The sequence below is a fragment of the Cucurbita pepo genome, chromosome LG08, assembly GCF_002806865.2.
Source record: "Cucurbita pepo subsp. pepo cultivar mu-cu-16 chromosome LG08, ASM280686v2, whole genome shotgun sequence".
Lineage (NCBI taxonomy): Eukaryota > Viridiplantae > Streptophyta > Magnoliopsida > Cucurbitales > Cucurbitaceae > Cucurbita > Cucurbita pepo.
This window is the reverse complement of record NC_036645.1, coordinates 6,724,624-6,736,779: the sequence shown is the minus strand read 5'-3', so window position 1 is coordinate 6,736,779 and position 12,156 is coordinate 6,724,624. Positions and strand designations below refer to the sequence as shown.

Sequence of the window (12,156 nt, the reverse complement as noted above, 5' to 3'; positions counted from 1 at the left end):
GACACTGGGCGATGTGCCAGCGAAGAAGCTGAGCCTCGAAGGGGAGTGGACACGAGGCGGTGTTCTAATAAGGACGCTGGGCTTTTAAGAGATTTAACTAGGAGGTCCCACATCGAGCCAGACACTAGGTATCAAAACCAGACACTAGATGATGTCCCATATTTTGGTCGTACAAATGGTATCAGAGCCAGACACCAGGCGATGTGCCAGCTAAGAAGCTAAGCCTCAAAAGGGGTGGACACGAGGCGGTGTGCCAGTAAGGACGCTGGAATTTTAAGGGGGTAAACTAGGAGGTCCTACATCGATTGGAGAAGGGAACGAATGCTAGCGAGGACATTAAGCCTTGAAAGAGGGTAGATTATGAGATCTCACGATGGGAAAAAGTATCTACAAACGGCAGACAATTAATTTTGGTGCCGTAAAATTTTAACAATTATTTATTTATTTATTAGAATCCAAAATTTAAGGAAAAAACTTTTAATAATAGGCTATGATTATATCTCAATCACTTTATAGGATTTGTCTTTATCAATTAGGCCATCNAGGAAAAAATAAATTCATCTTAAAAAAATGAAAAAACTAAATATTTATTGGAGCAAAAAAAAAAAAAAAGAAAAGAAATTTAAAAAAAAAAAAAAGAAAAAAAGAAAAAGAGGAAAGGCTCATCAAAGTCTGTAACAGTCACAGTCTTCCACTTTCTCTCTCTTTTTCTCTGTGTTTTCTGCTTCTCTCTCTCTCTCTGTTGCAGAACTGTTCGCCCTAAATGCTCTGAATCCAAAATTCCAGAGCTTCAATTCACACCCCAACTCTGCCGGAGCTCCGACAAATGACCTTTCTGCACTCATCTTCTTCCTCCCTCCTCCTCCATCTCTTTTGACTTTCTTTCTTCTTTCTTCTCTCCGCTCATGGACCCCACTGATGCCGACCTCGCCGATCCTTCTCATGTCCGCCTTTCCGTTTCCTCTGAACCTTCCTCCGCCTCCGCTGCTGGCGCCAAGTACAAGCTACTGTCTCCGGCTAAGCTCCCGATCTCCAGGTCCCCTTGCATTACCATCCCTCCCGGTCTCAGTCCCACTTCCTTTCTCGAGTCTCCCGTTTTGCTCACCAACTTAAAGGTAGGTCTGCTTCCTTTTCTTTCTCTTTGATTGTGTTCATTTCGTTTCCAATTTCTGGGATTTGGGGTGTTAGAACAAGGGTTATGGAATTTGGGAAACGAGGGTTTCGATCGGATTTTGTTACTTTTTGTTCATTATTTAGTAACAGTGTGAGCGATACTTTAGGGTAAACGAGGTTTTGAAACTTGGTGGAGTCTCTGTGTTTCTTTTGATTTCCTAGGCGTTGATGGGTTTGTGAAGATAACCGCAAACATGCTTGAAATTATGTTCTCTTTGAAATAGCTTTCAATTTTCAACGGTCTTCTCTTCGTTCCCTTCTTCAAATTTCTCTCAACTTGTATAGAATTGCTTTGCTTTGTGTTGTTGTTTGTGGTAACGATTGACGAATTCCAGATGAACAATTGATAATTTATGATTTCCTATCACTGCTCCGTCCCCTTCTGGTTGAACAGAGGGTAGCTAGGGGTTGTTTGACGTCATATAGCTCTTATTTGAGCATTTGGTTCGTGGTATATGCTCAATTAGGGAATTTTAAAGAACATGACTGATGTGATTTAACACTATTGTTTAGTTGTCCAAACCAAAATTCCTCTAACTATCTTTGTTGGTGCGCTTGTAGCTGTTATACTTGCGAGCTCATGGCCATTAGATATTTTATTTGGGTGCTTGAGTGTCTGGGACCTGTTGATTCTGATTCCTGCTCTTAGAGCAGTCCACTGCATTGGGTGGTTCCTTTATGCCCGTGTGGGTTATTCCATAAAATTGCTTTAGGGAATAATGCTGTTGTAAGTTTGAGGGAATAATTGTGTTCTCTTTCTAACTCTCAACCCTTATACTCTCATTTGCGTCAGTGTGGGTTTCTCACAAAATGAATCCACCTTTTCAGTGTTGCTTCAGCTTTTTATTCATCTTTGTTTCTCTTGTCACGATTCATGTACGAACCCGAACTTTTTCTATTTGTCTATATATATGGAATGAGTAAATGAATCTGGTTAGAGAAGCGTGTTGCTTTTGTGTAATATGCTTCCATGGCATATAAAAGAGACTGACATGGTGAAGAATACAGATGGGCATAGACAGAGACACTTAGTTGACAGATAATATCTTTGATCACTTGGAGCTTATGGGTCTCTTTTATGCCGTTGTCTTTACGAGTCCACTTTGCTATGTATTTGCTCTGTTGAGATCGAAGAATGTCCTGCCTCCACCCTAGTGTTATATTCGATTAACATATGCGGTTAAGTTAGAGATCATCATTTTTGTTATGTTAGATGGTTGAGTTATATTGAAATAATTTTATGTCGAACAGTTTTCATAATAAAGAATCTATATTAGAATTGTCACCACTGCTGCAAGTTTAATGGCTTTTGTATTTTCAATGATACGAGGAAAGAAACTTTTATGTTTCTTTTGGTTATGAATAATATTATCACTTCATGTTTTTTTGCTTAACTTGCTTGCATAAATTAGCCATCGTTAACAAGGCTTTTTGAAATAATGGTCATGTGCAGGTAGAGCCTTCTCCGACTACCGGGTCCTTTACTAAGCTTCCAATGGCACACGACTCTTCTAGCTCAGCTATTTATTCAATGACCACCATGGCTTTCTCAAATACGCATGCCTCAGACGAAGGAAGATCCAGCTATTTCGAGTTCAAACCTTATGCTGGACCGAATATGGTACTTCCATACTAAATTTTCAGTTTGTTAATTATTAGGGTAAATATATCAATGGTCACTAGGTAACTCTCAATATAGTTATTAATCTTTTTAATTTCACCCTCAATCTGCTCAAATTTCTCAATTAGGTCCTGTAGAGAAAGAAATTGTTAAAATTTGTTAACCATCAGCTTATGTATCCCTAAATTATGGTTTTAACTTGTCTAGACGCATGAACATGCCACTCAGATCTTACTTGACACATGAACCCAACTCACTCATTAGCTAAATCAAAATTTTCAAGTGGTGTAGCTAAATGTCATGCTCATGAGTGCAAATATGTTAACAAAACAATAATTTAATGACATTCAACTTTCTATATGAAAATATTTTTTTTGCTAACGTATTTAGCGTAATTATTATTACATTAGTCGAGAGGGATCGATATGTCTAGGTTATGGAAAAAATGTCAGAAAAGTTGAAGTTTTGTCATGTCAGCTTTCACATGTACTTGGTAGAGCCTGGAATTATAGTTTAACCTAGTAATAAATTAGTGGTATTCTATCAATTTAGATGCTTTTTTCCTAATATTTTCATTTACTTTAAGGTTCCTGCAGATTTGAGTCATCGGAAAGGCGAACAATCCAGAGAAGTTCAAGTTCAGGGCCAACCTCAACCATTTACTGCTCCGCCCATGACTAAAAGTGAGATCAACGTCAATTCTAATGATTTGAGTCGGTCGATTCAGATGGATACAGTTGCCTCGAGGGCTAGTGTTCCTGAAGTTGATGGAGACGATTTCAACCATAGTTTGAACACAAATACCAGGGTTCAGCCCCAACAATCTGATCCAAAAGCCAGTGGCATTCAAGTAGTTTCTGATAGGTTATCTGATGATGGATATAACTGGCGTAAGTATGGACAGAAGCATGTTAAAGGGAGTGAATTTCCGCGTAGCTATTATAAATGTACCCATCCTAACTGTGAAGTGAAAAAACTCTTCGAACGCTCTCACGATGGACAGATAGTCGATATTATCTATAAGGGTACCCATGATCATCCTAAACCTCAGCCAAGTCGGCGATATTCTGCCAGTGCTTCGATGAATGTTCAAGAAGATGGGCCTGATAAGCCTTCACCTTTAACTGGTCAAGATGGTAGGGAACCAAACTTGTTTACTTAGTTTCAGTTTTTAGTATTCAAAAAGTCTAATCCTTCTACAGAGTAAGTATGGTTGTTTTATCTATTATATTCTCATTTCAGACAGGTCCTGCGTAATATATGCTCGGGCGGTGCGTACCATTGAGCCAAATGGAACTCCAGAACCATCCCATGCTGCTAACGATAGCATGGCCGAAGGCGTAGGAACAACTCTGCCACCCAGGAGTCATGATGAGGTTGACGATGATGACATATTCTCGAAGCGGAGGTATACTCATTTACAAGTTGAAATGTTCTCAAGTATTGTACAAAATCGAAAATAGAACGTAGTGTTTTGTAGTACTGTTTATGAGTTAACTGTTAAAAATTCATCAGGAAAATGGAACTTGGAGGTTTTGATGTCTGCCCAATGGTTAAGCCGATCAGGGAACCACGTGTTGTGGTTCAAACTCTAAGCGAGGTTGATATACTGGATGATGGGTATCGCTGGCGTAAATACGGCCAGAAGGTAGTGAGAGGAAACCCGAACCCAAGGTATGTTTACTATCACACTCGTTATAGTAATATAGATTCAAGTCATAACGTTGTCATATATATCGCTCTGATGATATTATTTGATAAAATCCATTAGAGCTTGCATGCATAAAGATGTTCGAAAAAAATGATATGTTAGTACGTAGCTCAATTCTTTTGCATTTGTATCTAAATTTTAGCTACAATAATACCATATAAATCAGTTAAAAACTATCAAGAAGTCGCACGAGGTGGAGTTTCCCAAGTTTCGTAGAAAATCGTTGTTATTAGTCATCCCTTATCTGTTGCGCCCTTCTAACTTGGAGGTTCTGTGTTCTGAATCTCTGATATGCAGGAGTTATTACAAGTGCACAAATGTTGGATGCCCTGTTAGAAAACATGTTGAAAGAGCATCCCATGACCCAAAAGCTGTTATAACTACATACGAGGGGAAACATAATCACGACGTTCCCACAGCAAAAACGAGTAGCCATGAGGTCCAAGGCTCATTGACAATTGCACCATCAAGGTACAGACTTGAAGAGAGTGACACCATAAGCCTTGATCTTGGCGTTGGCATTGGCGCCGGTGGTGAGAATAGATCGAACGAATACAGGCAGGCATTTCATTCTCAACTTGCTGAAAACCAAAATCCAAATGGCAATTTCAACTTCGAAATAGTTCAAGAAAACTCACCCCCAGCCTATTTCGGTGTTCTCGATCGGGGTATAAGCCAGCACGGATCAAGAGAGAGTTTAAGCGAAAGCCGCACCATGTCGCTAAACCATTCGTCTCACCCATATCCTCCTAGCATTGAGAGAATACTAACAGGGCCATAAGTTTCAAGCTGTGAAAACAAAGATGCTGCTGTTTTTTTATCTCCTATATTGCTTTCTTTTCATGTGGATGATCTAGGACAGGACAAAAAGTGAATATGTGGAATATTAGAGTTCTCTTATGTTGGGGCTAAGCCTTAGTTCTCAGTCAATACATGTAAAAATATGATATGAACCACCTGGTTTTATTTGTTTACACAGAAGATGTATCTTTACAATGTAATTCTAATACTGAAAATTCAAGTATTAGCCAAGAACCCTTCTTGTTTTGCGTTATGATAGTATGCATATCAGTAACTATAGCAATCAGATTCTATAAACTCATAGAAAAGATCATCAATATTGCATATTTTCATAGGTTGAAGTGGAAACTTACATTTTACAACTAAGAAGGTGTCATATCCAAGCACTAGAGGTAACCAGGTTTTGATTCAACCAGCCAAGATATAGGGCCCCATCCCTTTCTTCTAGCGTGTACTTGTCACAGTAGTTCTTTAGCAGTGCTTCAATTGTAGAGTTGACAAAAGGGCTTAAAGGGTGTGGCTCAAACCCTGCCATGAGGAACCGTGATCTCCACTTTCCAAGAAGTTCATGACGTTCGACTCTTTCGGCTCCCTCACATGCTACTATATTAACGATGTCCCGAGCTAAACAGTGCTGTTCGACATTGATCCGTTCCTTGTGCTCTCTTGGAAGAGTCATATCTATGGACTCGAAAATGGCAGTATAATAGTTCAATGTTTGGAGAAAACGGGGAAAAAAGGGAGCTGTATTGTTGTTCGACTCTTGCTCGACAACGGTCACAACTTTTGGAGACAGGCTCTTGACGAGTCGCAGGATTCGATCTCGATGATTCGGACTGCCAACACTTTCATCTGTCATATGGTGTAGCACCAAGGCAAAATTCACAGCAATGGCCTCACCTGGTTGAACTTTTAGATCTTCTAGTTGAATTTCGGAAGCAGAGCCTGCAATTCCATGGAACTCAAAGGGTACCATCAATGACTCTGCCAAATTCGACAACCTTTTCGCTACAATCTCGACGCCCCCTCCTCGAGAAAATGCTGAAGTAGAATCATCTATCCCTGTGATAGTAATCTTTGGGGGCCCTCCAGGCCGATTCGCAAGAGCTTGCATCAATGTCATCCACTGATTTCCCTGACCTATCTGGAAATCAATTATGTGAACTCTATTTTCACCTTTTATGGCTTCAGCAATTGCCCCATTTGCTGATAGGTACCCGAACTTGAAATAAGGGCAAACTTCATAGAGAATGTTCATGTATGAGAGCAATTCAGAGCCTATAGGCTCTTTACATCTTAGTGCTTTATAGATAGTACTACCTGAAGAGGCTGTCCTTGCAACAAGTGCCTCTAACAAGTAAGCTCCTAAACGTTGGATTGGCTCACCCGAAACCGAGACCATTCCACGTAACTCAGATATCAACCATTCTCCAGCCAACATATCATTTTCTCCTATTGCTCGAGCACAAGCACAAAGCATCTCTTTCAAATCCCTTCTAGAGATTATCTCAGCCACATCTTTCCACCCTGCTTCTTGCTCAGATAACACAGGATTGACTGGATTAGAGACAGAATAGATATCAAACATCTCTGAATCAGGTCCAAGGATTGCAATCTCCAATTCCCTGATCTTGTGCCTCAAGTCATCATCAGCATCATCTGTTAAGCAAGATCTACTGACAGGCGAGCCACGGTTGTGGTCGGGAGAATAATACGGTTCTAACGGGTATGAATGGCACTCTTGGTGTGAAGGGCTTCCATTAGATGTGAAGCTAACAGTAGAAGAAGAATTTTGAGGTGGGTAACTGCTAGTTCCCAAGGACGACTCAAGGTTGCAATATGGGTTGAAAGCCTCAGATGGTAAGTGATTTTGGTTGATAGGAGGCCAGTAATAGGATCCAGGTTCTTGCTGTGGCTGTTCATAGAACCTGTGAGATTGATCTGAAACCTTCTTTCTTGAAGCTTCTTGCATTGAAGGTTATATTTCTAGCACAAGATTCACCCCAGAGCAATAACAGGACACTTTCGTGAAAAGAAAAATGATCTAAAACTTATTACAGGCTCTCTTCTTTTGTCACCAAAATGTCTCTGTTACTTCAATACTCCAAGAACAATAGTTCCGTTTCAAAATTCTGAAGAAATGTGGCCTAAGACGCCCTATGTAACCTAACCAGAAAATAGAGAATGAAGGTAAGATATCATGGAAGAAGAACGTATAAGATTGAATTTCTGTGCTACCACAAAAGATTCTGAAGCATTGAAGATCCTTAAGCTATGTATTGTGATCAGATGTTAAAAGACATAACAGATATTGAAGATATTCCTTATTAAGCTCACCGCAGATTCAAACAAGCAACCTCTAGGCGATTATGACGCCGGAGTCTTAGCCAACAAGGCAGCCCTTAGGAGAAAGAAAAACTCGTTCTGTCTCCCATTGATACACAAAATTTTGAACCCATCGACTTCATTCGAAGTAGAAAATGCATGGAAATGAGGGAAAATCTAGGTCTAACCAGCCAAAATCATGAAATGGCGTAAAAGCAGTCGAAAGCAAGACAAGATCTGAATATTTTCAAGCAAAAGCAACTAAAAAAAGAAGGAAAATATCGAAAAGTGAATACCAATTGAATCAAAAAGGGGAAATCAGCAATCTGAGCTCAAAAATTCAATCCACAACTAAGATTTCAGTTGAGAAACAAGAGAAAGACAAAAAGTTGAGAGAAGGAAGTAAAGAAGAAATACAATACCCAGAATCCATGGCCGGAGAGAAAGGTAATTGAGTTCATGAACTGGGACGAACCTTCACTTATCAACAATGGCGATCGAACCTATTTATTCTTTTTTTAAAAAATAATAAACCATTGTTCACATTTATTCATTTATTTATTTTGCTCTATAAAATTTTAAATATTTATATGTTATATATATATATATATATATATTATTAAATAATTTATTAAAATAGATAATAATGTTAAAAGTAACTTTTTATATTACAAAAATAGTGAAAAGGTTTAGACATTTAACTTAAATAACAATAATAATAAAATATCTAATTAATACCATTATAAATTTTTAAATAATATTAAAATTATTTATTATTATTGTTATATTACAAATACAAAAAATTGGGTAAATTAAAATGTCTTAAACATTGTGAATATTTATTAAGTAAATAATAATAATAATAATAATCTCACCCATTAAAATTTTAAAACTATTTTTATATTTTTATTAAATCCAAATTTTGGATTTTAAGTTTTAAAAAAATTATATTAAAATATTTTAAATTATAGTCATAATAATTATACAAAACTTATAATAAAATATGTTGATAAATTAATTGAAAATAATTTATTCTTAATTTTTTGTTGATTTATAAATATATGATAAAGTATTATTAGAATTGAAAATAATAATTGTAGATTTAATACAAAATTGAAAAATGGATTAATATATTGTTTTAATTAAAAATTTAATGCAAAAAAAAAAAAAAGCGTTCCCACGTGGGAAGTTGGTCCACACGTTTATTTTGTCTTTGCAGCAATAAAATTAATAGCGTACCAATCTTTTTTTATTTTCTCTATCTTCAACTTGTTATATTTTATCGTATTATTTTATTTTGAAAGATGTTTGGACTATTCTCGTGAAATTTCTTATTTATTTTTGTAGGATCGGGACATAAATTTCCGGTAAAGAAGTTATGGGGATCGAGTTTATCACGGATAATACGATCTTTCGTTTAAGCAGGACGAGGACAGTGTAAAGCGGGAAATTGGGTAGGGACGGAAAATATAATCTCGTCTCCGACCCCATTTATTTAACGAAAAAAAATATTCTTTACTCCCTCCCCATTTCTCATTTAAACGGGGAATCTTCTCCCTACTCGGGGCAGGTCCCCATAGGATCTTGCCCCTCTCCCGAATAATATGGACAGCTTTAATTTGGTCATCTATTTGTCTCCCTCGAGCTTTTTTTTTTCTTTTTTTCGTTCGTTCGTTCGTTCGTTCTCGCTTAAAAGTGTTATAAAGTAGATGAATTATTGAAGGTAAATAAGTGACTTATTAGTTAGTGGTCGTAGCTACAGCAAAAAAATCATTAACTATGTCTCTTGTTGTACTATGTTGTCCCAACGACGTGTTCTTTCCTAGGACGGGAATATCATACTTATATGTTAACCTACTTAATTATTTGAGACTATAGCGGAATGGAAGTACATAAAATTAAATTCACGCTTTAAGGCCAGTACATGTGTTGTCTCAATAATCGAGACGTTGTGAACTCATTTTTTGTGTATGAACAATAAAAACGTTAACGTGTGTTATTTGTATGCCTTATTTAATGTTAGCTTTGCTAGTTTTACTGGTTTGTTCGTCTATTTTTGTAGGCATCGAGCAATTTGGAGCTATCTTAAATAGAAGAATTAAGAAAATTAAAGGAGTTATTTGGATACAAATCGAGCAATTGTTTTAAGAGGAGAAATAGCTAAATAAAAAAAAAACGAGATGATAGCGTTAGGATGTTGTTGTAGTCAACCATAAAGTCCTTGTTGTTTCAAATAACGAGTCTTCTTTAGTGGAGATGCGTCGACCTACTGCTTCGCTTTCTAGACCTTAGCGATTTCAAGGTCATTCTCATCCTTCAAAGATTGTATTGATCTCTGATACACGAGAATAATATAGACCAATCAATGGGCACAAGTGAGTAGAGGCAAATCTCGTATCGATCAATAGAAGTTGCGCAATAGGTGGCACACGAAGTCAAATCTTGTAAGGGAATATGTGGCCACATACTAACCGCCTAAGAAGAGGGTTCTCGATCGATTCCTACGGTTCGATAGTCATAGCTCAATGGATAGGAGAATGCAATAACTCATTCTCAACTCAACTAAGCCACCTACCACAACCAGGATGACTCGACCATACCTAGTGACTTCTTCAAAACGTCAATACTACCAAGTTAGAATTGGTCAGGAATCGACCGTGACATATTGAGAGATGGACTAAGAAAAACAATACAAGAACGGAAAATACTCTCAAACATTTGACCACATAACTCTATAATCAATGAAACTGTACCCGATACTTAAAGAGTCGTGACAATTGGATCTAAGGGTCACCTCCCACCCTCCATCGGACTATCAACCAAGGTGCGAAGGGCAAGCGACAATCCATACAACGAGAAGTGGCTACATCATGATAACGATGACATCACCATCGCTGCACCAATTAACAAACATATCACCCTAACAAATGCACATATCAATTCATTGACAGGGTCAATCATGGGCTAACCCAAGACTCGTCCAATAGTCTTAGACCCACCTAATGTTATCAAACACTTAAGCTTTGAACAATCCAGCCCTATGCCAAGCAGCATACACGAAATACATTGACCGTTCACTCATTGAGCTTTAATGACAACCGAAGACTACACACAGTTGGTACCAGTTCCATAACAAGGATACAATACGATACCCAAACCTTGTAAAAGAGTTATAAATATCGGAAGTCCACCTTCACGAAAAGGTATGAAAGACCTTACCGCTGATCACCTATTGACAAATCTAACCACATCAGAATATGTTGCACATAACACGAGGTCAATGCTCGAATTATCCTCTTGCACGTTTACAGGTTAGTTCCAAACCAACTACTTTTCTTTCATTTATTAACACGATATTATTTGGAAGAGCTAATACCGACCATTGGTGACATAACCATTACGTCTCGAAGAGGAACTAATTTTGTTAATTTATATCAATCATTACCATAAACATTTTGGTCCATTATTCAAAAACCTACTTCTTTTGACTTTAATTATTCCAATATTTAATTTATTTTGACCAAATTTCCACGTGTTTTCAATGCTATTTTTCTTTTTTCTTTTGTCTCATAAAATATTCAACCATGTCTCATCTAACTAATATGCTTTAATTAAAATAATAATAATAATAAAGTTTCAAACTTTTCCATTTTAATATTTTAATCTCTAAAACCAATTATATAATTAAAAATATAGTTTTTATATTTATCATTTAAAATTATTGAAAAATCTACAATTGCTATAAATTAGGAATAAGTTATGATTTTTTTTTCTTTGATTAACCAAATTAAACAAGTATATAAATTGAAGGATGAAAATATAATTCAAACGTAAATTTATTATTATTATTTTTTATCTTTTGTGATTATCCACGTGTGAAGCTATTTTCAGAATCTACGTGGTAGAATTAAGCCAGTAATATGTTTCCACGTGGCATTAGTTCTTTTGGTTGGAAGAATGGCTGAAAATGGTCAAAGTCAAACATTGTAATCACATTTGTCGTTGCTCTGTTACAAATTCACATTGCTTCTAAGAGTCGGTGGATTAATGACGTAAGCAGATATGTCATGCTGTTGTAATTAATTTTTTTTTTTTGTCTCAATTCTTGTTCGGGTTGAGCTTTTAAATATTTAAAAATTTAAATATTAGCTCATTTGATCGAAAATTTTCTTTGAAAAAAAATTACGATATTTTCATAACGAACGAAGTCGATAAAAAGAAAAAAGCAATATAGATGGAGAGTATCATTTCAATTACCCTTTTATTTTTCAAGCCAACAGACCTCTTTAATTGAGGATGACGAGAAGGGTATCAATATTCAACTCCATTTGACTTAAATAGCCCAAACACTCGTACAAATCTCGATTGGTCTTAAAGTTCACACAATTCTCAATAGAATCCTCAAATATCGAACAAATGGTGTACTTTGTTCGATGGCTCCAGAGAAAGGAGTCGAGCCTCAACAATCCTCCCTTCGAACAAAGTACATTATAAGCCTCCCTGGAGGGTTATGGAGCTCTCGAAC

At 36.8% G+C, this 12,156-nt stretch overlaps 2 protein-coding genes across 4 annotated transcripts; one reads left to right on the top strand and one right to left on the bottom strand.

Moving 5' to 3' along the window:
- Positions 1-693: 693 nt before the first annotated feature.
- On the top strand, positions 694-5,537 carry LOC111800816 (probable WRKY transcription factor 20). Of its 2 annotated transcripts, none has more exons than XM_023684676.1 (6): positions 694-1,115; positions 2,627-2,794; positions 3,381-3,930; positions 4,037-4,202; positions 4,310-4,468; positions 4,803-5,537. In XM_023684676.1, the coding sequence occupies exons 1-6, from the start codon at positions 906-908 to the stop codon at positions 5,284-5,286; spliced, it is 1,737 nt and encodes a 578-aa protein (XP_023540444.1). In that variant the 5' UTR covers positions 694-905; the 3' UTR covers positions 5,287-5,537. The 2 variants fall into 2 exon arrangements, with proteins under 2 accessions (XP_023540444.1, XP_023540445.1); XM_023684677.1 differs by lacking the exon at positions 694-1,115 and adding an exon at positions 2,173-2,352.
- Positions 5,538-5,583: 46 nt separating this feature from the next.
- On the bottom strand, positions 5,584-8,151 carry LOC111800818 (scarecrow-like transcription factor PAT1). Of its 2 annotated transcripts, none has more exons than XM_023684680.1 (2): positions 8,054-8,151; positions 5,584-7,472 (listed from the first exon to the last, which is right to left on the bottom strand). In XM_023684680.1, the coding sequence occupies exon 2, from the start codon at positions 7,276-7,278 to the stop codon at positions 5,680-5,682; it is 1,599 nt and encodes a 532-aa protein (XP_023540448.1). In that variant the 5' UTR covers positions 7,279-7,472; positions 8,054-8,151; the 3' UTR covers positions 5,584-5,679. The 2 variants fall into 2 exon arrangements, with proteins under 2 accessions (XP_023540448.1, XP_023540449.1); XM_023684681.1 differs by lacking the exon at positions 8,054-8,151 and adding an exon at positions 7,644-8,047.
- Between the last annotated feature and the right edge of the window lie 4,005 nt (positions 8,152-12,156).

Excerpts from the sequence above, each read along its gene's own strand:
- LOC111800816 (XM_023684676.1), top strand. The coding sequence starts at position 906 with ATGGACCCCACTGATGCCGACCTCGCCGATCCTTCTCATGTCCGCCTT. Across the intron at positions 2,795-3,380 it reads CTTATGCTGGACCGAATATG|GTTCCTGCAGATTTGAGTCA; the intron begins GTACTTCCATAC and ends ATTTACTTTAAG. Across the intron at positions 3,931-4,036 it reads ACCTTTAACTGGTCAAGATG|ACAGGTCCTGCGTAATATAT; the intron begins GTAGGGAACCAA and ends TTCTCATTTCAG.
- LOC111800818 (XM_023684680.1), bottom strand. The coding sequence starts at position 7,278 with ATGCAAGAAGCTTCAAGAAAGAAGGTTTCAGATCAATCTCACAGGTTC.